Genomic DNA, 23,840 nt, shown 5'->3' on the forward strand with positions numbered 1-23,840 from the left:
ATACAGTGAGACTCTGTCTCAAAAAACAAAAACAAAAACAAAACAAAAGACCTAGAGAGGGTCCGTGAGAACTGGATGCTGTTGAGCATGGCCAGAGCACAGAGTCTGAGTGGGAGGATATGGAGATGAAGCAGGGGCTGGGGTGCAGGTGGGGAAAAAAGAGCCAGGTGGCAAAAGTCTTCATAAAGGCCTGGACACTTCTGTCCACACTATTTCCTCTCTCCTGGGAATGGATCCCAATTTCCCCTTGAGAATATCACCCCAGGTCCCACTACTACTACCCCAAGTGCAGTTGGTTTGGAAAGGGCCAGCCTCTTTTTTTTTTTTTTTGACCTGGAGCTTTGCTCTGTCACCCAGGCTGGAGTGCAGTGGTGAGATCTTGGTTCACTGCAACCTCTGCCTCCTGGGTTCAAGCGATTCTCCTGCCTCAGACTCCCAAGTAGCTGGAATTACAGGCACATGCCACCATGCCTGGCTAATTTCTATATTTTTAGTAGAGACGGTGTTTCACCATGTTGGCCAGGCTGGTCTCAAACTCCCAACCTTAGGTGATTCACCTGCCTCAGCCTCCCAAAGTGCTGGGATTACAGGTGTGAGCCACCACGCCTGGCCTGAAGGGCCAACCTCATCGCCTGACTCCAGAGTAGGCTTGAGACCAGGTTGAGCCAATCAGAGACCTGTCCCTTGCCAGCCCTCAGGGATTGGTTCACAGACAAATAGGGGACTGATACAGAGAAACTAGAGCCATTTCCAGGCCTTATGTAGAAACTCCTGGGAAAGAAGGATCCTCTTTGTGTGGGAGTGGCAGGGCTGGCAGGACCTGAGCCACCCAGGTCCAGAAATACCTGGGAGGGAGCAGAAGGGAAGCCTGGGGCTAAGCTCACCTGAGCCAAGCACAGAAGCCAGCCGCACCTCGTAGTGGGGCTTCCCTTCTCCATCGACCTCTTTGAAGAGCCGGGTGTTATAGGCACTGAGGTTCTGGAAGAGACCAGGGCAGGGGTTGAGAGTGAGGTCTGGAGAGGCCAGTGGGGTGGGAGGAAGGAAAATGGGTCACCCCCCGGGGAGAAGGCATGGAGGCAAAGCAGGCTGGGCCTTCCAGGTTGGCTGGGAGAAGCGGGAGAGAGTGGGAGTGGGCAGCCCAGGGCCGACTCTCCTGCTCTGCTCGGGACACTGTGCACTTCTACTAAGCACTGACTCCAACCACTATGCCAGGCACTGCATGGCCTCTGCGAACCCAGGGCTACCGGAGGTGGGTACCACTTCACAGACATGGAAACTGATCACATGGCTGGTGAGTGGCTAAGCTGGGAGCTCCACTGACACGTGGACCCCAGAGCCTCACACCCCTGTGGCCTGAGGTCCTGGTTCCTCGCCCAGCCCTGAGGCTGTCATTAGGCTCTATAGCCTGGGGTGGGCAGGGGTGTACCTTCCCTAGTTAGCAGGGAGTAGTCAAGCAGAGACCCAGGAGTGGTCACCAGTTGTGAGGGGCTGGGACTAGGAACTCCACCAAACCTCTGCTACCTTGAGCTCCCCTAACCCCAAACCTGTGAGTCCAGAAAGTCCTGGGCCAATTTGGCATCTTCCATGGTACAATTCCCAGAGAAATAGGTGGTGATTCCCTGTTGGGGAAGAGAGGGGACAGGAGAAAGAGGAGGTGCCGAGGTCAGTGCTGCAGGGACGTCATCTTCCCAGGCTTCCTGCCCCTCCCTCCTTCCAGCAGCGTCTACCGCTTACCCCTCCATCTACTTCCGGGGAAAAAGTTATAAAACAAACAGATGCTCATTTCCAGCATTCCTGCAGCCCTGCCCGTGCCTCTCTCAGGCTGGCCCACCCCTAAGGCTTCCCAAGGTCCTCGTCCCATGCAACGGATGCGGCCTCCAGAGGTGGGAAACCTGGGACCCCCCTCCTTCCCTGCTGTCCCCTCCTCAGCTCCCTCCACCTCCAGCCTTCCTCTCCTTCCCTCCATCAGCACATGGCATCCTGTGTGCAGAATGTCAGATCTGGGAGGGCATTCAGAAAGCATTTGACCCAACCTGCTTACCATTCTACAGATGACAAAACTGAGGCCTGCAGTGGGGAGCAGCATTGCCTCAGGAGTGTGAGGCAGAGCCCACTGCCTCCCCATCCCCTTTCCTTCCCTCCTTACCAGGTGGCCTCAAAGAATTCCCTCTGCCCCGTCCCCTCGGGAGAGTCAGGGGCCTCACCTCTTTCCCCAGTCCGAGGTGTCGAAGCCTTGGCTCCAGAGAGAACATAAGCTCCCCACAGGTCTGCCAGAGGCCCCTGACTTCTTCGGGGTGCTGCTGAGCAGCCTCACTCCCTAGGATCACCTGTTCCAGCTTTTCCTACAGGGAAAGGGAAGCCAATGGCCCAGTCACACCACCCAAACCTGCCTTCCAGAGCCTCCCTATCCACTCCTAAGCTCTTCTCCCATGGTCTAAGAGCTTTGGCTCACTGTGTGGTCCGTGGACCAGCAGCACTGGCAGGGCCTGAGAAATGTCAAGCCTCCATGTGTGGTGGCTCATGCCTATAATCCCAGCACTTTGGGAGGCAGAGGAGGGAGAGATACTTGAGGCCAGGAGTTCAAGACAAGCCTGGGCAACATAGACAGACCCCCATCTCTACAAAGAATAAAGGCCAGACGCAGCGGCTCATGCCTGTAATCCTAGCATTTTGGGAGGCCAAGGTGTGAGAATTGCTTGAGTCCAGGAGTTCAAGACCAGCTTGGGTAACACAGTGGCATTCTGTCACTACAAACAATTTTAAAAAATTAGCCAAGCGTCACAGTGGCAGGCATCTGTGGTACCAGCTACTCTGGAAGCTGAGGAGGATCACTTGAGCCTAGGGAGTTGAGGTTGCAGTGAGCTGTATCTGTGCCACTGCCCTCCAGCCTAAGTGACAGAGTGAGACCCTATCTCAAAAAAAGAAAAGAAAATTTAGTTGGTGTGGTGCTGCACACCCATATTCCCAACTACTTGGGAGGCTAAGCCAGGAGGACCACTTGAGTCCAGGAGGTTGATGCTGAAGTGAGTCATGATCACACCACTGCACTTCAGCTTAGGCGACAGAGCAAGACCCTGTCTCAAAGCAAAAATGTCAAATCTTGGGTCCACCACAGACCTGCTGAATCAGATGCCGCATGGCAGCATGACCGCCAAGTGACTTGTATGCATGTTAAAGTCCCAGCTCTTATACCTGCTGTAAGAACCACCTCTGCCCTAGATAGGCTCAAGCCTCATAATTCTGGGAGGGATGCCCCCAGCCCCGTATTTCCCACTGTTCCTGGTGATGACCAACAAGCTCCATTTTTGAGAGCACCTGAAAGTTCACAGAACAGTTCCACATCTCGCCCTTGTTCGGCCTGCAGATCAGCAGTCAGGGAGAGCTGTGCTTTTCCTTTACACACGAAGAGGCCGCGGCACCCAGTGAGGTTGGTGACACTCACAGTCATGCAGGGTGGCAGCAACAGGGTCCATGTTCTGCTCAGGGCTTCTGACACTCCAGTTGGGGCTCCTTCTACTGCATTCTCCACCCCTACCCCACCAGCCCCCATCCCCACCTTCCCCAGCCCTCCTTTGGCTCACCTTGGGCAAGTTGGGAACAAACTTGGTGTCACCAAAGGACTTGTAGTTGCCCATGTTGGAGTAAACACCCGCGGCATAGACCAGGAACGCCTGAGGGGGGAGACAGGCATCAGAGACCCAGGAAGCACAGCCTCCCTGACCCCAGCAACACCCCCTCCTGAGATGCGAATGCCCCAGCAGAGCCAGTGTGGATGAGGCTGGAAAATGTGCGGGCAGGACCCAGGTCCTGGGAAGCCCCAGTCTGGCCCACACTCACTTTCACAGACCCATTTTCACACCCCCGCTGTCTAGCCTAACTGATCTTCTGGGCAGTTCCCAAACACACCCAAGTGTTCGTCTGCCTTTGCCCTCTCCACCCCAGCACCCTCTCAGCCACCTGAGACTACTGTGTCCTTTAAGGCCCAGTTCCAGCACCACCTCCCTCTTTCTCCTGGGAGCCTGTCCTCAGCCTCTGACCTGTCAGGCAGCTGGCCTGCCTGCTAGGCCAGAGGGGCCTTAATCATCTATCTATTCTATGGCTTCTGCTGGCCCCAGATCTTCCTCTGGTAACAAGACCTCAATCCTCCTTTTGTGGGTGGGAGGGTGGGGGATCTCCCTTCCCCCAGCCCCAGGGTTGGGCATGTAAGCTGGCTTGGCCAGTCTGAGAAACCACCATCCTTGGCTACAGGATGGGCACAAGGCTCAAGCTGGCATAAGAGCGATACCCAGGACATTTCCCATTGGCAAAGAGCCTGTGTACAACAGGTATCATCAGGCCTGGAACCCCTGGAGCTCCCCCTCCGGGAGCAAGAAAAGCAAGCAAGCTGAGAGATGAAGACTGCATCGCAGTGGTAGCACTGAGTCCCTGAGTCCAGCCATGCCTGAAACTTCCTCTAGACCTGGACTTTTCAATCATGTGACCCAACAATTCTCCTTTTCACGTAAGCCAATTTGAGCTGGGTTTCTGCCACTTGCAAACATGAATTTCCCTGAATGGCTGGCACCCACGCCTGTAATCCCAAGCACTCTGGGAGGCCGAGGCGGGCAGATCACGAGGTCAGGAGATTGAGACCATCCTGGTCAACATGGTGAAACCCTGTCTCTACTAAAAATACAAAAATTAGCTGGGTGTGGTGGTGCATGCCTGTAATACCAGTTACTTTGGAGGCTGAGGCAGGAGAATCGCTTGAACCAGGGAGTTGGAGGTTGCAGTGAGCCAAGACTGTGCCACTGCACTCCAGCCTAGTGACAGAGCAAGACTGTCTCAAAAAAAAAAAAAAAAAAAAAAAAAAAAGAATTTCCCTGAAAATAGTAATGCTTGGGTTGCACCTTTCCGTTTATAAATATTTCCACAGATATTAGCTCTTTTAATGAGTAAGCCATGCCCAAGATGGGAAGTGCATGCCCAGACTTCAAAAGAGGTAGAATAAACAGCACGTCAGCTCAGAGAGAAACAATCCAATCCCTTTATTTCCCATATAGAAAAACAGGCCATATTCTTGTACATTCTTGATGGGAATATAATGCAGTGAAAGTTTTTTAGAAGATGATTTAACAGAATCAGTCAATTGTAAATGTATAGAGCCCTTGACCCAGCAGTTCTCCTTCTAGAAACAGATCTCCCTCACATGTATGCACAAGTATGCTCACCATGGCACTGTTTGTAAGAAAAACGGGACAAGCTAAATGTCCAGAAATAAAGATTAAATTGATTATAGTGTACACTGCTGTGGAATACTTCACAGTCAATAATAAAGAATGAGGCCGGGCGCGGTGGCTCAAGCCTGTAATCCCAGCACTTTGGGAGGCTGAGACGGGCGGATCACGAGGTCAGGAGATCGAGACCATCCTGGCTAACACGGTGAAACCCCGTCTCTATTAAGAAATACAAAAAACTAGCCGGGCGAGTTGGCGGGCGCCTGTAGTCCCAGCTACTCGGGAGGCTGAGGCTGGAGAATGCCGTGAACCCGGGAGGCGGAGCTTGCAGTGAGCTGAGATCCGGCCACTGCACTCCAGCCTGGGTGACAGAGCGAGACTCTGTCTCAAAAAAAAAAAAAAAAAAAAAGAATGAGGTACATTTAAATGTATCCCATTCTCCAAGTTCTCCAAGACATGGCATTCAATGGAAAAAGCAGGATACAAAGCAGGAAAAGAACATCATCTCATTTCTATAAAAGAGAAAATAAGGAACTGATTCACCATGCATATACACATATAGGTATGTAATACACAGACGGGATTGAAAAGGCTGTAACCAAGACCAGGCACGGTGGTTCACGCCTGTAATCCCAGCACTTTGGGAGGTTAAGGCAAGTGGATCACTTGAGGCCAGGAGTTCAAGACCAGCCTGGGCAACATGGTGAAAACCCATCTCTACTAAAAATACAAAAATTAGCCCTGCGTGGTGGCACATACCTGTAGTTCTAGCTACTTGGGAGGCTGAGGCATGAGAAATGCTTGAACCTGGGAGGTGGAGGTTTGCAGTGAGCCAAGACTGCACCACTGCACTCCAGGCTGGGTGACAGACTAAGACTCTGACACACACAAAAAAAAAAAAAAAAGGAGAGAAAGAAAAGGCTGTACCAGTCTCAGTGGGTTACCTCTGAGGAGGGCACAGAATGAGTGATCTTTGTGTTTTTTGTGTCTTGCTGCATTGCTGCAATGCACTAAGAATTCGTGTATTACCTGGCCGATATGTCCAAAAACAAAAACCAAGGGACAGGCAGAACATTCTGCCCAGGGCCACATAGTGTGGTAGAGAAGAACTGGTCCTGAATTCAGACCTCCTGATACCTACTCTGGACTCTTTCCTCTCCTTCCCTGAATCTCCACCACAGTTTCTTTTGTTATGATCACAGCAGCTATCATTTATCTTGAAGTCAGGCACTGTTCTAAGTGGGTCATCACAACACTAAGCGGTACAGACATCCCACATGCATATTTTACAGATGAGAAGACTGAGGCTCCAGAGAGGGGAAGTGCCTGAATTTGTAACCTTTGGTCTAATCCTCCACCTACCCCTTGAAAGAGACAGACATTTGCGTCCTGGTCTTTCACACCCAGAAGCCACTCAGGAAACGCAGGTTGGCCCAAGGGAACTAACCTGATACTCCTCCTCGGTAAGGCCCTCAGCCAGGGCATGTTGGCGCAGCTGGTCGGGGTCCTGCGCGCGGAAGAGGCGGCTGAGCAGAGCATAGATGTAAGGGGCCTCGGGGGAGGTCTGAAGCAGCACAGCCAGGCCTCCATACCAGGCAGCACGGGACAGGTGGTGGGCATAGAGGCGCTCTGTGGGTGACAGCAGGCGGAAGGCCTCACGGCAGTCCAGGCTAGACACGCCGATGTCATTGGGCAGGATGTACTGGGTGTCCGCCATGGGCCCTGCTGAGAACCATCACTGTCATCACAGCTGTTGTTTACCCTATATCAATTGCATACCTGGCTCTGAACTCTTATAATCTCATTTAATCCTCCCAAAAGCCCACATGGAAGGGAATATTATTGTACCCATTCACCAGATATGCTAACTGAGGCTCAGAGGTCAGATGACTCACCCAAGGGGTCACAAAATACACTGGTGTACCATATTTGGCCTGTAGTCCCTAAACGTTAAAGATTGATTCTAAGGTCAGGCACAGAGGCTCACACCTGTAATCCTAGCACTTTGGGAGGCCGAGGTGGGTGGATCACCTGAGGTCAAGAGTTCAAGACCAGCCTGATCAATGTGGTGAAACCTCCTCTCTACTAAAAATACAAAAATTAGCCAGGTGTGGTGACGGGCGCCTGTAATCTCAGCTACTGGGAAGGCTGAGGCAGGAGAATCACTTGAACCCAGGAGGCGGAGGCTGCAGTGAGCCTCGTACCATTGCACTCCAGCCTGGGTGACAGGGTGAGACTCCATCTCAAAAAAAAAAAAAAATAGATTGACCTGGCCGGGCGCGGTGGCTCAAGCCTGTAATCCCAGCACTTTGGGAGGCCGAGACGGGTGGATCACGAGGTCAGGAGATCGAGACCATCCTGGCTGACACGGTGAAACCCCGTCTCTACTAAAAAATACAAAAAAACTAGCCGGGCGAGGTGGCGGGCGCCTGTAATCCCAGCTACTCGGGAGGCTGAGGCAGGAGAATGGCGTGAACCCGGGAGGCGGAGCTTGCAGTGAGCCAAGATCATGCCACTGCACTCCAGCCTGGGCGGCAGAGCAAGACTCTGTCTCAAAAAAAAAAAAAAAAAAAAAAAATAGATTGATCTAACTACCTAGTATTACAGATGGGGAAACCGAGGCTCAGGCTCAGAGCCTTGCCTAATCCCACAATGGAGACATCAGCAGCAGAGATCCTCATCTCTAGGCTCCCAGCCCAGGCCCCTCCCTGCTTCCTTGTTCAGTATTCTTTTATTGAGATGGAGTCTCACTTTGTTGCCCAGGCTGAAGTGCAGTGGCATGATCCTGACTCACAGTAACCTCCGCCTCCCGAGTTCAAGTGATTCTCCTGCCTCAGCCTCCAAAGTAGCTGGGACTACAGGCGTGCATCACCACACCCAGCTAATTTTTTGCATTTTGGGTAGAGACGGGGAGGCGGGGGTCTCGCTATTTTGTCCAGGCTGGTCTCGAACTCCTGGCCTCAAATCCGCTTGCCTCGGCCTCCCAAGTGCTGAGATTACAGGTGCCGCGCCTGGCCTTTGTTCAGAATTCTTCACACTTTCCACTGGGCTCACAAGGATAAAGTTCCAGGCCGCCAGGTGGAAGGCTCGGCCTTTAGCCAGGACTAGGCCCCAGACTTCCATTGCTTTACTTTTCTGCACCTCCGTTTCCTCCTCTGTAAAAGAGGGAATAACCTCAGTATTACCAGGTGGGTGCGCTAATCAGATGAGGTCGCCTGGACGGAAAATATCCACAGCAATAAATGATTTTCCTTGCACTTGTCCCATTCTCATCCCTCGGCCCTCCATTCTCCTGCTCTCTTCCTGTGCTCCTCCAGGGAAGCCACAGAAGTTACAACAGGAAGTTACTACCAGAAGAAAACCCATTTTACAGATAGGGAAACTGAGGCTTGGAAAGGCCAACAATTTACTGAAGGTCTGACAGCCCTGTTGGAACCCGGGGATTCCCCAACCCGGGGCCTTCTCCCCGCCACGCCCCTTCCCGGCTGGGACAGAGTTTCCAGCCTCCCCGCCTGTCCCGGACTCCAGAAGCTCCGCCCCAATAGCACAGCCTCAAGATTCGGAAAGGGCTGTTAACTCTTTGCTCCCCGGAGCGCTCCTTGGCCTCGAGGGCGGGGTGAATTTGGAGGAGGTACAGGAGAGTGGGCAGAAAGGGAATGATTTTGCGCTCAGTACAGATTCGCCTTGGTCCCCCGGAATGACACACTGGGATCCCCAAAACCCAGGCGCCGCGCCTCACCTGCAGCAGCTGCTCCGTTCCCAAATTCACTTCCTGCTTCCGGCTCCCCCATTCATTGGGGCTCTGCAAACCCCGCCCCCCTTGGCCAACTGCCTGGCCTCGGGGTCCGGATGGGCGTCAATACCAGCCAATAGACGCGCCGAGACAAGCTTCTCGGCTCTCCGGCTCCCGCCCCCAGTCGCTACGGGGTGGTGCGCGGATTGGCCCTGCGGGCTTGGCCTTTTGTCTGCAGGCCGCACACGCGCCGGACCGGGTGCTTCTGTGCCCGGCCTGGCCGCGGCCTAGTCCCGGCAGACGGGACTGACGAGGTCACCAAGCCCAGGCTGACCCGGCGCTGGTGTCAGGGACTTGGGAATCCCCCTCCCTCAGTCCCGATCCCGCTTTCCTTTGGGGTTTCACCCCAGCGACCCCAACCTTACTCTTGCATGTGGGAACCTACACAATAGGAGTAATGTGGCTCCCCCTGACTCTCGGGACTCGGGGCCTGGGAGTGGAGACTTGGAAGTTGCAAAGCTCTCGGTGCCGGGAATCGAGGCTACGGTCGAGTGGGCTCGGGCCAGGGCTGAGGTGGTCTCACTCGTGTTGGGGCGCGGAGAAACGCCTCGAGTGCTTCACTGTACCACCACCCACCCGCCACGGGCCTGGAAGCAGCCGCTAAACATTCCCGAGCCTCAGTTTCCTTAGCACAAACAGGCTGGCAGTTTCCTGGGGCTTGTCAGATGCCTGATGGATCAGAAAGCCTCCTGCAGCCCCGAAAGGGAGTCCAGAGCAGAGGCGGGCCTGCAGTCCACTTTTACAGGTCTGGACGGACTCACAAAACCACGGTCTAGGTGGGGCATGTGGAAGGGCCTAGGCCGAATCGGGAGTAGTGGTGAGGGCCCAGGGTCAGACTGTGGGTGGAGCGAGGTTGTCTGGGAGTCTAGGCTTTATGAACTGGAAAACCAGGCTAATAATTGAATCCAATCCAAGGGATATTGTAAGTTGTGATGTGTTGGCTGCAGTGCCGCTCCCTATAGTTGGCGCAGGGTGAGGGGCGTTTGGGTACTGAAGTCCCACACAGTCTCCTTGCCACGCCTGTGTCTAGGCCAGGCAGCATCTGCTTACCATAGACATCAGTTTCTCATCCGCAAAGGTGCCCAAGGCCCTGCTTGACACAAGTGTTACAAGCTGTTAGCTTTGATGATGACTTGTTATATGGAGTTCAACAAGTTGGTCAGTGTCCTCAGGAAAGTCACCCTTCTTTCCTTTGCCTCCATTTTCATTGTCTTTAAAATGGGTATAGTGTTGGCTGACAGGTGAAGTTGAAATGTGCACAAGTAAGGGAGGTAGTGCTGTCCACTGCCAGCAGGGGACAGCTCAGGCGAGGAAAAGATCCCAGTACTCTCGGAACCCCCAACCAAGCTACGTGATCACATTTTTATGATCACAGATAACATGAGCATGTCCTGAGGTCCCTTGCTACCAGTTTGGCATGGAGGACGTCATTTAATTCTTGCAAAAATCCTGAGGTATCATCACTTTACCCATTGTACAGATAGGGAAACTGAGGCTAAGAGGTTCACTGACTCCTATAACACCACACAGTTCAGGTGTCCCTGACCCCAACACACAGATACACACACACAGTCACTCACATGGAGCAGTCTATCACTGGAGTCATAACTCCCCAGCCTTGGCTGTTCCCCATGGGAATGAAAAAGGGGTCGGTGAGGGGCAACACGAATCAACTGTGTTACAGGTGCCCTCCATATATTCACAACCACCTGGTGAGGTAGCGACTGTTATCCCCTTTAGCATTGAGGAAGCTGAGGCTCTAAGAGCTGGCAAAGGCAGAGCTGGGACAAGACCAGGGCTGTCTGACCCCATCCACCAATACCTCTGAGTCCTCCCCAGCATCTAGGGTGGTGCCCTTTGCTGGTCTCTCCTCCTAGGGTCTGAGGTTCCCCACTGGAAATGGGATCAGTATGTTCCCCTGCCTAGGCCAGGCGCGGTGGCTCAAGCCTGTAATCCCAGCACTTTGGGAGGCCGAGGTGGGCGGATCATGAGGTCAGGAGATCGAGACCATCTTGGCTAACACGGTGAAACCCCATCTCTACTAAAAATACAAAAAATTAGCCGGGCGTGGTGGCGGGCGCCTGTAGTCCCAGCTACTCAGGAGGCTGAGCCAGGAGAATGGCGTGAACCCGGGAGGCGGAGCTCGCAGTGAGCCAAGATCACACCACTGCACTCCAACCTGGGTGACAGAGCGAGACTTGGTCTCAAAAAAAAAAAAAAAAAAAAAAAAAAAAAATGTTCCCCTGCCTGGTTCCCAACAGGATCAGAAGAGAGAACTTGAAATTCTGAGTTGGATTTTGAGTGTTGTGTGTTGTATGTTGAGGGGAGAGAAGTTGGAATGCTCCCACACCTCCTGCAGCATCCCCACCCTCCCCTCCGCCCCCACTGCAGCAGGGCCATGCTCTGGAAGCAAGAATCTGACCACACCCTCCTCCTCATAACATGCGGGTGCCGTCTGTCTTCTCAATAGCCCAGGTCTGATCCCGGTCTCAACGAGCTGTGTGACCTTGGGCAGGTCCATCCCTCCCCTTGGAATCTGTACTCCTCTAGGCTCTGCCATCTACTGGGGACGATGCCCAGGTCAGGTCTATACTCAGAGCCTTCTTCTCTTCCTCTCCAGAACAGCCATCTACCTGTCTTCCTGGCTTGCTCTCCCCAGGAATGGTCTGGGGCAACCCCAGCAACACGCCCACCTGTGGCCAGGATGACCAGGAATCCAGTTCAGGCTTGACTTCCATGGCAATCAAGGCCCACCAGGCCTCAGCAACCTTCCCTACCCCCCATTCCTTTTTGCTTGCCCCCCTCCACACCAGGCATGTTCCCTGCCATGCCATGCTGTTCCCCTCACCTTGGCTGCCCTCCCAACTCCTCCCTGCCTCTAGAGATGCTCTGCCATTCAAGACTTGACTCAGGCTTCAGGTCCTCCCTGGGCCTTCTAGAGCCCCTGGTTCTCACTCCTCCGAACACTTCTAGCCTGGCTGATAGCCCATTGCATCCTAGCCTGGGGTACAGGTGGCCAGCACAGGTGTGGGGGTCAACTTCCAACAAGCATGGGTAGGTCCCTCTGCAGACCTTGGGCTGCGAGAGGCACAGGGCTGGGCACAAAGCAGGTGGGTGTCCACCAATCCAGTATCCAAAACCCTGCTCGGTTCACCCCCACCTCTGTTGAAGGAAAGCAACACTGTGATGGAGAGGAGCAGCTGTGGATTCAAATCCTGACTTGGCCACTTTCTAGTTGTGTGACTTGGTGCATCTACCCTCATCTCCTCAGAGACACAAATGGCAACACCTCCCTTCTTGGGTTACTGTGAGGATTAAATAACAAAACCTCCAAGAAGCAGAGCCAGGTGTCTGGAGAGTGCTCAATGGACGTAGTTATTATTATCATCATCAGCACAGTGCGGGGCACGTGGTGGGCATTCAGGGATGATGGCCCTTGTGTCACAGCCGACACACTCTTGACCAGTGAGTCCTCTCTCTTCCCTTTGTTGACTCCTGACCATCCACAAATGAGGTTCAGAATCCTCCATCCAGCATCTTCCCTGGTCACATGGTCCCAACCTTTTGCTCCACCCCCTTCTCTGTCCCCCAGCAGTCCATGCTCCAGCCACCCTGACAATGTCCCTGGATTCCTGGCTTACTGACACCTGAGCCCACGCACAGGCCCTCCCTTCTGCATAGAGCACGCTTCCCATCTTGTGGACCCCAAGGGTTCCGAGCAGCCATCGAGGCTGAGCTCCTATGACAACTCCTCCGTGAAGCCTCCCTCACCTTTCCATTACCAGTGAGGCCTGCTACAGCCTGATTCGTACTCTGATCCTAGCACACATGAAGCGTGTTGCCATTTGGTAACAGTCTGTCCTCCACTAGACTGTGAACTCCGCCAGGCGGGGAACCAGGTCTGATTGCCTCTGTGTCCCCAGAGACCACTTAGCACAGAGTCCAGCCCATAGTGGCTGTCAGCAAATGCTGGGCCCAGCCTGCCACCCACCCACCACTCACTTGGGGGCTGGAGGCATTACACGCATGCGGGGCACATGGGACTTGTGGCGGCAGCTGAGCAGCGAGGTTTATAGAGGAACCCAGGGTGGCAGCAGGAAGGATGAGTGTCTGAAACTGGGTTGGCAGGCTCAGGGCATAGCCAGCCTAAGCTAGGGGTCAGGGGCCCCTGGCCCCTTCACTCCCCCAGGGGCACACAGTGTCAGCGGCACGATGTGGGATGCCCCAGGAAGGGCAAGGCCATGGGGCTGGGCTTTCCTCCATCGACCCAGGACAGAACTGGTTCTGAAGGCCCCATCAGCATGACTGGGGTGGAGATCTTGGGGACCTCCTTGGGGGGCCACAGTTGGGGGGAAGGGCACAGCCCATCCAACATGTCCATCTGGTGTGGCTGTGCCAGCAGGGAGTGTCCCACATGCAGAGCTCCCTCTGGGCTGCAGGAGGTGGGGACCTGGGTGGGCAGGTGGGCACAGCAGCAGGGGGCCCCAGGGAGCCTAATCCAGCGGGCCCTGGAAAATGAGGCGGACGCAGCCATGCTCGCCGGTAAGCCAGGCCCCGCAAAAGGGGCAGGCGGCATGGAAAGCGTGGGTGCCGTGGGGCAGTGGTGTCTGGGCCCAGTAGCGGGCAGTCTTCTCAGAGCAGACGTGGCCACAAGGTGCAAAGGCATGGCTAGGCGGCCCAGGGTCCAGGCAGAGGCCGGCCTCCTGGCCAAGCCATAGAGGCACATAAGGCCCCACGAGGCGGCAGAGAGGACATTCGCGCTCCTGGGGGCCCCGCTCCCGCCGGCAGCCCCAGCCGTGGTAGCCGTGGACGTGCCCGCAGCGGACGTAGACCCATGGCTGCTGTTTGTCGGGTGCTGTGCGGCCACGGGCTGGGCTGGGGAAGGCCAGAGTGCTGAGGCCCACGGGGCACTGGGGCCGCGCTGCATTTGCCTCCTGCCGCTGGGCCTCCAGTTGCTTCAGTGTTGGAGCCCGCAGCAGCCCCGCCGGTGTGCGCCACAGCAGTGTGGCCCCACACAGGTCGATGAGAGAGCCGTCCTGCAGCACGTTGGACTCGTTTTCCACCTGCCAGAGGCAGTAGAAGGGCCTTACTGCCCAAGAGGCCCCCGCTGAGCCACGGGTCCATCCCACGGAGCCTCCCTGGAGAGGACACCCTGGCTGGCAGGGCAGGCAGGGCAGAGGGGCAAGGCAGGCTGGGAGGCCAAGCGAACGGGCAGGTGCACCCCAGGCACATGCTGACCCCCCCTCCCAGCGGGGCATGGGCCTTGGTTTCTCCATCTGTCTAATCAGGGAGTCTGAACCCAGACAGGGTTTTTCTAAAATAAGATGTTTTCTGAAGTGCCCTCCTCCTGACAGAGGCAGGAAAGGCCTCTAACAAAGAATGCTGGGTACTTAGCTCAAAGCTAACAGGGAATGCTGGGTACTTAGCCCAAAGCAACTATCCCAGTAGTTACAGTTAAAAGCAAAAACTCAGGAGCTAGGCTGCCCAGGCTGAATTCTGGCCTTACCATTGACTAACTTTGTCCCTGGTCAAGTAACTTAACCTCTCTCCATCTCAGTTTCCTCATCCTCAAGATGGACTGCACCTTCTGGCATCTCAAGTGGTTCTCGTGAAGATTAAATGAATCAATCAGGCCGGGCGCGGTAGCTCACGCCTGTAATCCCAGCACTTTAGGAGGTTGAGGCGGGTGGATCACCTGAGGTCAGGAGTTCCAGACTAGCCTGGCCAACATGGTGAAACCCCATGTCTACTAAAAATACAAAAAGTTAGCCGGGTGTGGTGGCTCATGCCTGTAGTCCTAGCTACTTGAGAGGCTGAGGCAGGAGGATCACTTGAACCCAGGAGGTGGAGGTTGCAGTGAGCTGAGATTGTGCCATTGCAATCCAGCCTGGGTGACAGAGTGAGACTCCATCTCAAAAAAAAATTAAAAAAAAATAAATAAATGAATCATTCAGTGTAAAAACTTAGAACAGTGTGTGGCAAATAGTGCTTAAGAAGAGTAGGCTTGTGAAACATTCACATGCATCATTTTACCAAACAATGCTTCCCCAGACCTCCCCACAGAGTTGACGCTCTGCAAAGAAAAGCCATGCTTTTCTCTGAGGTTTTGCATCTCCTTGGACAATGTGCTCATGCCTGAAGAGCAACGCATGGCCCGTTTGAGGAGCATGGCCATGTGACCTTGGGCAGCCCCTGCCTCTCTCTAGGACTCACTCTGGGCTCCCTAACCTCAGCTCTCTGATCTGCACCACAAGGAGTTGCCACTAACACCTGTGTCAGAACTACTGTAAGGACCCTTTCCTCCTGAGAGAGAACAGTGCTAAACCTGTCTGAATGTGACAGACATGCTACAAACTGCCAACACTTCAGGCTATAAACTGCTCACACATGGGCCGGTGTCACTCTCATAAGAAGGTGTGATTTTTTTTTTTAAGCTGCCAGCAGCCTCAAAGCCACCTGGGACTGCACAGTATGTCTGTGTGTGCCTTGATCACATCACCCCCTGGACCTCCAGTGGTATGCACGCTATGCTTGGGGACCCTGGTCTGTCTGCCTGTCTGTGGCACATGCTAAGAACTCCCTGGGCCTGGGATTCCCCAACATGGAGCCTGTTGGGGCTCCCTGGGGCAGAAGGACTAGAGATCATCTCCTGGCTTGGGCAGGGGGATGGGCAGCTTGTGAGGGCCTGGCAAGGATGAGGGTGGGGAATAGAGCAGGCCACCTACCAGCTTGCCCCGCTGCTGGGCTGAGCGGCTGTCCCGCAATGTGTACACATTCCCACAGACCGAGATCTCCCGCCAGACACCTGGGGCTGAGTCCTCGGAGAAGCCGCCCGCCGGGTGCATCACCAGAACACCATTGGTGGTCAGTCCATCCATCAGGCCATCTGGGGTCCGCCATTTGGCCGCCCGCTCCTGGGACCACATGAGGGATCAGATCACATCCACCAGGGGCCCCCCAGCAGGCTATGTGCCAGAGGCACTGCCCCCCTACCCTCAAGTTCAGAGGTGGCTCAGAGAGGACTGGCATTGAAGCTGCATGACTTAAGTGTCTCTCTGGGCCTCACTTTGCTCATCAGTTAGCTGGGGTTGCTAAGCCCTGCCAGGACCATCATTTGGATTACTGTGGGCTGGTTCATCACATCAAGATGCTGCACCTCCCAAGCCTACCCCTTGCCTCACAGATGAAGAGTTGGTCCCTTCCTGGGGCTCACTCACTCCAAGGAAGATGTTGCTAGAGGCGTCGAAGCCAGCTGCATAGATGCGGGCAGTATAGGGCGGCCGGCGGTCACAGAGGATGCGGCAGGCGTAGCGAGAGATGGTGCTCTGGGCGGAAGGGCCCTCGGCAGCCCCTCCTCCAGGGGATGTGTCTGTTACCACGAAGTCAATCATGTTCTCTGTGGAGCGGCCAATCTGTGAGGACAGGGAAAGCAAGCAGCGACTGCATGTACATAGGGGACTCTCATAGGCCTCCCCACCCACAGTTCCGGCAGCTGCTCTGTATGCAAGGTCACCAAAAAAGGAGGCTGCCAGGCCCTGAGAAGGGGGCAGCACCAACTCCTTAGACCTTCTAGGCTCCCAGGTGGGGTCTCCAAGTCCAAGAAGCCATTGCCTGGAGCAGCTTCTCCTTCTCTGTTGCCCCCACAGCACTAGGGATCACCCCATTCAATAAATACAAGTTGATTTGCTGATAGAATTATAAGAGGGTGGTCAAATGTTAGCAGCACATAGCAACTTCTGAGTAACTATTTGCCATATGCCAGCCACCATGCTAAACATTTTATATGCAATGCCTAAGTTAATCTTCCTGTGGGGTGGGTACTATTATGGGCCTCATTTTACAGATGAGTAAACCAAGGCCCACAGAACTTAAGTGATACTTCCCCAAAGTCACCCAGTGGTAAGTGATGGAGCCAAAATCTGAACACAGGCATTAGGCCTCTCACACCTGAACCCCTGAGCTGTGTGAACTCCCACCGTCTAGGAGTCTTGAGTTTGATCCTTGATACAGCCACTGGCTTGCTGTGTGACTCTGCAGTCAACAGCCCACACTGGGACATCCTGCTTCCTCGTCTGGAGGGAAGCAACTTTCCCATGGCCTCCCATCCTGTAGCCTCACCTGAAATGCTTGCAGAGCCTAGAGGCCTGGTGGCCAGGAGGTGTGTGGAGAGGCCTGAGCATACCTGGAACATGTCTGTGTCGCTATCATGTGTATACTCCACTATGACCGAGTGGCTCCGGGACAGCGTGTACGAGATGCTGTGCTGACCACGGTTACTCAGTGCCTGGGGGGAGAAAAAAGTCACTTGCCAGGGTGTGCAGCTATGATAAGTGTAAGCCTGGAGCCAGCAGCTGGAGCTCAAGGGCCAGCAGCCACTCTCCAGAAAGGGGGCAGCTCCATCCTTCGCAGAGGGTGGACAGTGCAGCGGGTGTGTCACATGATTTAAGCCCTACAATCACCTTAAGAATGGGGTTATCAGGCCGGGCGCAGTGGCTCACGCCTGTAATGCCAGCACTTTGGGAGGCCGAGGTGGGCAGATCACTTGAGGTCAGGAGTTCAAGACCAGCCTAGCCAACATAGCAAAACCCCGTCTCTACTAAAAATACAAAAAAAAAAAAAAATTAGCTGGGCATGGTGGTGCACACCTGTAGTCCCAGCTACTCGGGAGGCTGAGGCAGGAGAATGGTGTGAACCCAGGAGGTGGAGATTGCAGTGAGCCAAGATTGCACCACTGCACTCCAGCCTGGGTGACAACGAGATTCCGTCTCAAAAAAAAAAAAAAAAAAAAAAAAAAAAGATTGGGGTTATCGTTCCATTTTAGAGTTGAAAGAACTGCAGGTCACAGAGAAACTGCCCTAAAGGCACACAGCTGGAAATATCAGAGGCTGAATTCTAACCCAAATCCTCTAAAGCCAAAGGTTTTTTCCTTTACCATTGCAGTATGACTGTCACCTCCCACTCTCTGAACCTTGGCTGCCTCTAAGATGGCGCAGCTCATTTCCACCCATTTCCATTGGATGGAAATAAGCAGCACCATCTTAGAGGCAGCCAAGGTTCAGAAAGGTCTGGTAGTTAAGGAAACATTTTGCAAACTGTAAAGAACTGTGCACACTGCAAAGGATTTTTCATCACCATTCTCAGGTGGCCCAATACGCAGTGAGTGATGACACAAAGTGGGCTCCCCTGTTAAGGTGGGGGGCTGTGGGCAGGTAGGACCTGGAAGGCCAAAGACCTGGGCCTTGGGCAGGGAGGGCAGGACCTCAGGTCTACAGGTCAGTTGCTTGCCTTGGAGACGAGCGGCGTGGAGATGTGGTGCATGACATCTGGCTTCACTCCGTTGGCATGCGGACGGCGGCTCAGTGCCAGGCGGCTTCGCCGGCGGCCCTTGTCCCCACTTGCCAGACACCCATTGTAGCTGTAGATGTTGGAGGTCAAGAAGAAAGGGTTGTAAGAGGAGAGAGAGAAAGAGGGAAAGTGAACCCCTGATGAAACTTGGAGGAAACTGCCAACTTCTGGGCAGATCCTACCTTAATAAACAAGCTCTAGAAGCACCTGAAACTAGAAGACCCTACAATAACAAATCGGTACCTTGGGGAGTGGGCGGGGGGTGTCAGAACAGTTTCAAAAGCACTTTCATTCAGTTAACCAAGTATTTCCTGGACACTTGAGCCATGCCTGGATGGGTGCTGTGCACTGGGGCAGTAGAGGTGACGCACCACGGGTCAGCTGTGGGCCCTCAGTGGAGGGGTTCCTCAGCTTCTCCAGGAACCTAGGTGCCACCTGCCACACCCAGGCACAAGTCAAGGATGCCATAAGCCTAGAGGAAGAAAAGGGAATTCTGGCCCTAGCATGAGGTTTCTGGGAGAGGGAACACCTCTACTGGGTTTTGAAGAACTAGAAAGGGTTCACCTGTAGCAAATTGTCACTTATCACACCACTACTCAAAACCAAAACGAAAGGAAAAACTGACCCACAATGCCACTACCTCTATATATCCACACATGTCCAATTTCCACCTGCCTTTCCATCTCTTGTCCGGAAGGGATGGCTGTGAGAGGCACAGAGGAGGTGAGTCATAGCTCTCATCGCTGCCATGGGCTGCTGCCTCCGTGTTCCTGGCCTTCATGTTATCAATCACCTAATGGAATCTGTGCAGTGGCCTGCCAGGCAAGTGGCTTTCTGCCCATCTTACAAATGAGAGAAATCAAGGCTCAGGGAGGTAAAGTGACTTGCCTCTGGCTAGTAGGTGAAAATGTCCAGATTCGAGCCCAGTCTCTCTGACTCCAGAAGCCCCTCTAGATGGAGGCTCACCCTAAGCAAAGGGCCCAAGGCTGGCAGGATCTGATGAGATCAGGGAATGGTGACTTTGGTGGTGAAGTATGTGGGGGAGATGATGCTGGTGGGAGGGCTCTGAACTCCAGGCTGAGGACATTATTTTGTAACCAGTGGGGTGCCAGGAAGGTTTGGGAACAGGAAGTGACAGGACAAAGAGCTGCCAAATACAGACAAGGCCACTTGAATCAGAATCTTCTAGTGAGTTTGTTAAAATCCAGATGAGGCCAGGCGCAGTGGCTCACAACTGTAATCCCAGCACTTTGGGAGACCAAGGCGGGCAGATCACTTGAGGTCAGGAGTTCAAAACCAGCCTGGCCAATATAGCGAAACCCCGTCTTTACCAAAAATACAAAAACTAGCCAGGCATGGTGGTGGGTGCCTGTAATCCCAGCTACTCAGGAAGCTGAGGCAGGAAAATCACTTGAACCCAGGAGGTGGAGGTTGCAGCGAGCTAAGATCGTGACACTGAACTCCAGCCTGGGCGACAGAGCAAGACTCTGTCTCCCCTGCCGCAAAAAGAAAAAAAAAAAATCCAGATTCCTTGGTCCCACCCATTGTGACTGTGATTCTGTAGGCTTGGAGAGGGCCTGTCAATGTGTATTTTCAGTGCCCTCCAGCAGCTCTGATGTGCAGCCAATGTGGACTCTGCTGTGCAAAGGGGCTGCCAGGAGGGCCCATACCCGTGGGTCTGCAGCCTCCCACATTAGTGGCCTTGCCTTGGGCTGGAAAGCCAGTCCTGCCTTTGGGATACAAAGCAGCTGCTTTTTCAAGGCAAGCTCTCCCAAGGGAGACATCACTTTTGCCCTTGTGAGCTCTTCCCACACATCGGGGGCGGGGGTGGGCAGGCCCCGAGGTGGGGCAGTTCAGGACACAGACTTGGGACACAGATGGGCCTGGCTTAAATCTGGCTCTTCCACTTATCACATGACCTCTGTAAAATGGAGCTAATTTTTTAGGACCTATCCCGCAGGTTCATTTTGAGAACTAAATGAGACAAAGCATTTAAAAGTGCTTAGCACAGAGTTTGGCATATTTATAGGAAGCCCTTGATAAGTGTTCGCTATTACTGCTTTTTTTTTTTTTTTTTGGTAAAAAAAGCACGTGTCAACAAACAGCCATTTTAAAAAAATAATCTTGGCCGGGCGCGGTGGCTCAAGCCTGTAATCCCAGCACTTTGGGAGGCCGAGATGGGTGGATCACGAGGTCAGGAGATCGAGACCATCCTGGCTAAAACGGTGAAACCCCGTCTCTACTAAAAAATACAAAAAACTAGCCGGGCGAGGTGGCGGGCGCCTGTAGTCCCAGCTACTCGGGAGGCTGAGGCAGGAGAATGGCATGAACACGGGAGGCGGAGCTTGCAGTGAGCTGAGATCCGGCCACTGCACTCCAGCCTGGGCAACAGAGCGAGACTCCGTCTCAAAAATAAAAAAAATAATAAAAAAATAATCTTAATGATAATATAACTTATCAAATAGTTTCTTTAGGACTGATGGCAGAGAGAGGCCAAAAGGAGACCTAGATGGGGGAGGAGGAAGAGGGTCTGTCCCTGGAGAAAGATCTGAGTAGATGGTGCAGAGATCCTGGTCAGGAGAAGACCAGGAAGGGATAAGGTTGGCCCGGCCGCCAGTTCATGTTGCTTCCTCTCTCCTGGCCTTGGCTTTCTCATCTGCAGTGTGCAGGTCAGCTGTGGCTTAGTAAAAGTGCACTAGACCTAGAGTAAGAAAGACCTGGGTCCAAATCCCAGCCCTGCCACTTACCAGCTGTGTGCCCTTGGGCCAGTCACTTCCCCTCTCTGAGCCTCGGTTTCCTCACCTCCTTCCTCACAGCATCTTTGTGAAGATTGAAATGAAATAATGTCCATGAAAGGGCTTGGCACAGGCCTGCCTCCCAGAACACTTGATATGTGCTGGGCGCTGTTCTACGTACTTTACAGAAATCACCTCATTCATTCCTTCTGACAACTCTCTGAGGAAGGGATTATTAACATCTCCATTTGCAAAACGGGAAACGGAGGCACAGGGAAGTTCAGCAACTTGCAGAGGCAGGATTTGAACCTAGCAGTTTTACTGGAGAACCAGAGTTCTTCAACCCACACCACACACACTAGGTGCTTTAGGAAAGGCAGCTGGTGTTAACGTTTTTCTCATCTGATCAGGAAGTTGGGTGGTTAGAGTTGTCACAGTAATTTGTGAAAAATAGGAAGATAAAACAATAATTATGAATTGAGGTGGGTTTGGTCAATTTTGTCTTTCAGCTAGGAAGGTGAGGAGGGACGAACAGCAGAAGGCACTTTGTGGGGGAAGGAGGGGTCGGGGCCCTTGTTCTGGCTGCGTTGGGTGGGTGTCTGGTGCTTCACCCCTTCTAGGCCAGAGATGCTCACCCCAGGACGATGAGTTCACCATACTTGATGGGATCCTCGCCTGGCTGCGCATCTTCACCGGGAGAGGACAGAACGCAAGAGCCCTTGTTCCCCCGGTGCTGAAGGTCTGAGGTTCGGGGGGACCCCACTTCAGGGTTTCCTTCCAGCACCATTCTGGGCAGAGTGGGAGAGAAAAGAGCTTTGCAGGTTCCCACCCCAGGCCCACTCAATCCCAGCTCCAGCCTGCTGCAGGACCGCCTAGGCTAAGGCAAGGGTGACCTTTCACCGCCTCTACTGCTATGGCAACCACTTCCCCTCTGCCTCCTCTAAACTGCCCGAGGCTGCTGGGATACCAGGGAGGGGTGGCACAGTCAAGAGGGTCAGGATATTCAGTGGTGCCAGAGGAATGGACCAACTTGGGGTGGCCAGAGGCTGCTTTTTGGCCAAGATCCCAGTCTGGGATGTGCTTCAAAGAGGGGCACCCCATGAGTTGGGGGCCCTTACCCCTCATCTCAGACTCAGTTCCTGGTTATGGCTCTTAGCCTCTGGACCTCTGATTTAGCCCCTCTGACAGGTTCTTTGAATCTACCTGTCCATCTGAATCTTTCTGCCCCTTTGAGGTCTAGGCCTCTGTCTGTCCATCTGCTTTCTCAAAGACTCTCTGTCCTCCTAGCCGCTGTCCTTTTCGCCGTCTCTCTCCCCCTATTCCCTGTCTCTGCCTGTCTGCCTGTCTGCCCGCCTCCGCCTCACCATCCATCTGCCTCAGTCTCCCCATCTCGGCCTCCCCCTGCGGGCAGGCCAATGGACTCCTGGGTGCGCGCTCTTCCCTCCCTCCCTCAGGTGTCTGCGTCCCCAGCCGCCCGGGTCTCAGGAGGCTTGTGGGGGCGGCGCTCCCCCCTCGAGCTCGGGCTGCAGCACAGCCGTCTCCCGCAGGCAGCCCGTTTGGAAAACATCCTCGCGCTGGAGGGACCGCGCCGGGGCAGGCCCGCGCCCCGCGCCCCGCGCCCTGCGCCCCGGTTGGGCAGAACGAGAACCGCGGCCCAGCACCTACGCAGGTCCACACCCGGCGGCCCCTCCGCACAACACGCGCGCGCGCACGGCCCCGCACTCCCCGGGCCCGGACGGCGCAGAAACCACCCGCAACCGCGACCGCAGGGAAGCGCGGGCGCGCAGTAGCCACCGGCGCCCGCCCTCGGACCCACTCCCTCCGCCACCCCCAGACACGCAAACACGCCCCCCGCGCCCGCCGGGACCCGCCCGGCGCAGCCCCCGCCCCCTCTGCCCCGGTGGCCTCACCTGGCCACGCTCCGGGACCCGCTGGGCGCCGCTCCCTCACCGCCTAGCCCCTGCTCGGCCCCGGGCCGCTGCGGCGGGATGGGCCAGGCCCGCGGCGGCTCCGCGCTGCCTCGTCACGGGGACACCCGGGGCCGGAGGAGGGGGATGAGCGCGAAGAGCCACGCTCCGCCCCCTGCCCTGAGGCCCCGCCCCATTGTCCCCGCCCCTAGGAGAGCCCCGCCTCACTCCAGACTCCGCCTCTTGCGGCGATGCTTAGCCCTCGTCGGGGGAGCTCCTCCCCTTCGCATGAGACCACGCCCCTCCCCTGGCACCGCCCTCTGACCAGGGAAGCCCCGCCCTCCACTCCGTCTGAGGGACTCCCTTGCCCCTCCTCGCCGGCTCAGGACTCCCCCGTAGTCTACGTGACCCCTCCCCCATTTCAGACTCCCCAGACTCCGCCTCCATTTCCGGGGACTCCGGAGTTCTCCCGGAGACCCGGGCGCCCCCTCCCCACCGTAGGTCAGGGCCCTCACAGGGCGCTGGAGGACCCTTCCCCAGCCTTAGGCCGGGGGACTCCCCACCCCCAGCTCCGACACCCCATCTTCCATCTGGGGACGCCACGCAATTAGAGGAGAGGAGGAAAATGCTAAAGGCAAAGGGGGTGTGCGGCAGCGGTGGAGGCCGGGGAAAGCAGCTGCAGTTGAACAGAGTCGCAGACCTGTCTTCCAGCCCAGCTCGGGCACCCCCCTCCCCTTAGTCCCCCCCGCCCCGCTAGGATGCACACACCACCCGATGTGCTGCAAAGGAAAGAGACCTTTGCGGGAGCACAGCCCCTTCTGGGCCTGGGGCCCAGATCTGCCAG

At 54.9% G+C, this 23,840-nt stretch overlaps 3 protein-coding genes across 6 annotated transcripts in view; 1 reads left to right on the forward strand and 2 right to left on the reverse strand.

The window, feature by feature from the left end:
• Positions 1-9,717, reverse strand: part of DPP3 (dipeptidyl peptidase 3) — a 30,424-nt gene extending 20,707 nt beyond the window's left edge. Inside the window, exons 1-6 of one of the 2 annotated variants that reach the window (XM_050756614.1) lie at positions 8,956-9,717; positions 6,664-6,938; positions 3,582-3,671; positions 2,205-2,342; positions 1,545-1,619; positions 885-978 (exon numbers count right to left, since the gene is read on the reverse strand). In XM_050756614.1, coding sequence (XP_050612571.1) covers positions 885-978; positions 1,545-1,619; positions 2,205-2,342; positions 3,582-3,671; positions 6,664-6,938; positions 8,956-9,007 — 724 coding nt within the window. In that variant the 5' untranslated portion in view covers positions 9,008-9,717. Of the gene's footprint in view, positions 1-884; positions 979-1,544; positions 1,620-2,204; positions 2,343-3,581; positions 3,672-6,663; positions 6,942-8,955 lie in introns of both variants that reach the window. The other variant, XM_050756613.1, reaches the window with a different exon arrangement.
• The window catches only part of MRPL11 (mitochondrial ribosomal protein L11), a 242,991-nt gene that overhangs the window by 184,243 nt on the left and 34,908 nt on the right, over positions 1-23,840 (forward strand). The window lies entirely within an intron of this gene.
• Positions 12,360-23,282, reverse strand: PELI3 (pellino E3 ubiquitin protein ligase family member 3). 3 transcript variants are annotated; one of them, XM_050756717.1, is made up of 8 exons: positions 23,000-23,177; positions 21,725-21,877; positions 21,102-21,173; positions 18,295-18,424; positions 17,192-17,293; positions 16,227-16,421; positions 15,735-15,923; positions 12,360-14,072 (listed from the first exon to the last, which is right to left on the reverse strand). In XM_050756717.1, the coding sequence occupies exons 2-8, from the start codon at positions 21,874-21,876 to the stop codon at positions 13,503-13,505; spliced, it is 1,410 nt and encodes a 469-aa protein (XP_050612674.1). In that variant the 5' UTR covers position 21,877; positions 23,000-23,177; the 3' UTR covers positions 12,360-13,502. The 3 variants fall into 3 exon arrangements, with proteins under 3 accessions (XP_050612674.1, XP_050612676.1, XP_050612675.1); XM_050756719.1 differs by having other exon boundaries at positions 21,725-21,776; positions 23,000-23,173; XM_050756718.1 differs by lacking the exon at positions 21,102-21,173 and having other exon boundaries at positions 23,000-23,282.

Source organism: Macaca thibetana, chromosome 14 (genome assembly GCF_024542745.1).
Source record: "Macaca thibetana thibetana isolate TM-01 chromosome 14, ASM2454274v1, whole genome shotgun sequence".
NCBI classification, from domain to species: Eukaryota; Metazoa; Chordata; class Mammalia; order Primates; family Cercopithecidae; genus Macaca; species Macaca thibetana.

What these genes read in the sequence shown, in the direction of transcription:
- PELI3 (XM_050756717.1), bottom strand. Translation starts at nt 21,876, where the DNA reads ATGGTGCTGGAAGGAAACCCTGAAGTGGGGTCCCCCCGAACCTCAGAC. An exon ending in GGTGAACTCATCGTCCTGGG is followed by an intron (nt 21,174 to 21,724) that starts GTGAGCATCTCT and finishes ATCTTCACAAAG; the next exon opens with ATGCTGTGAGGAAGGAGGTG. An exon ending in GCGACACAGACATGTTCCAG is followed by an intron (nt 16,422 to 17,191) that starts GTATGCTCAGGC and finishes CTGTCCTCACAG; the next exon opens with ATTGGCCGCTCCACAGAGAA.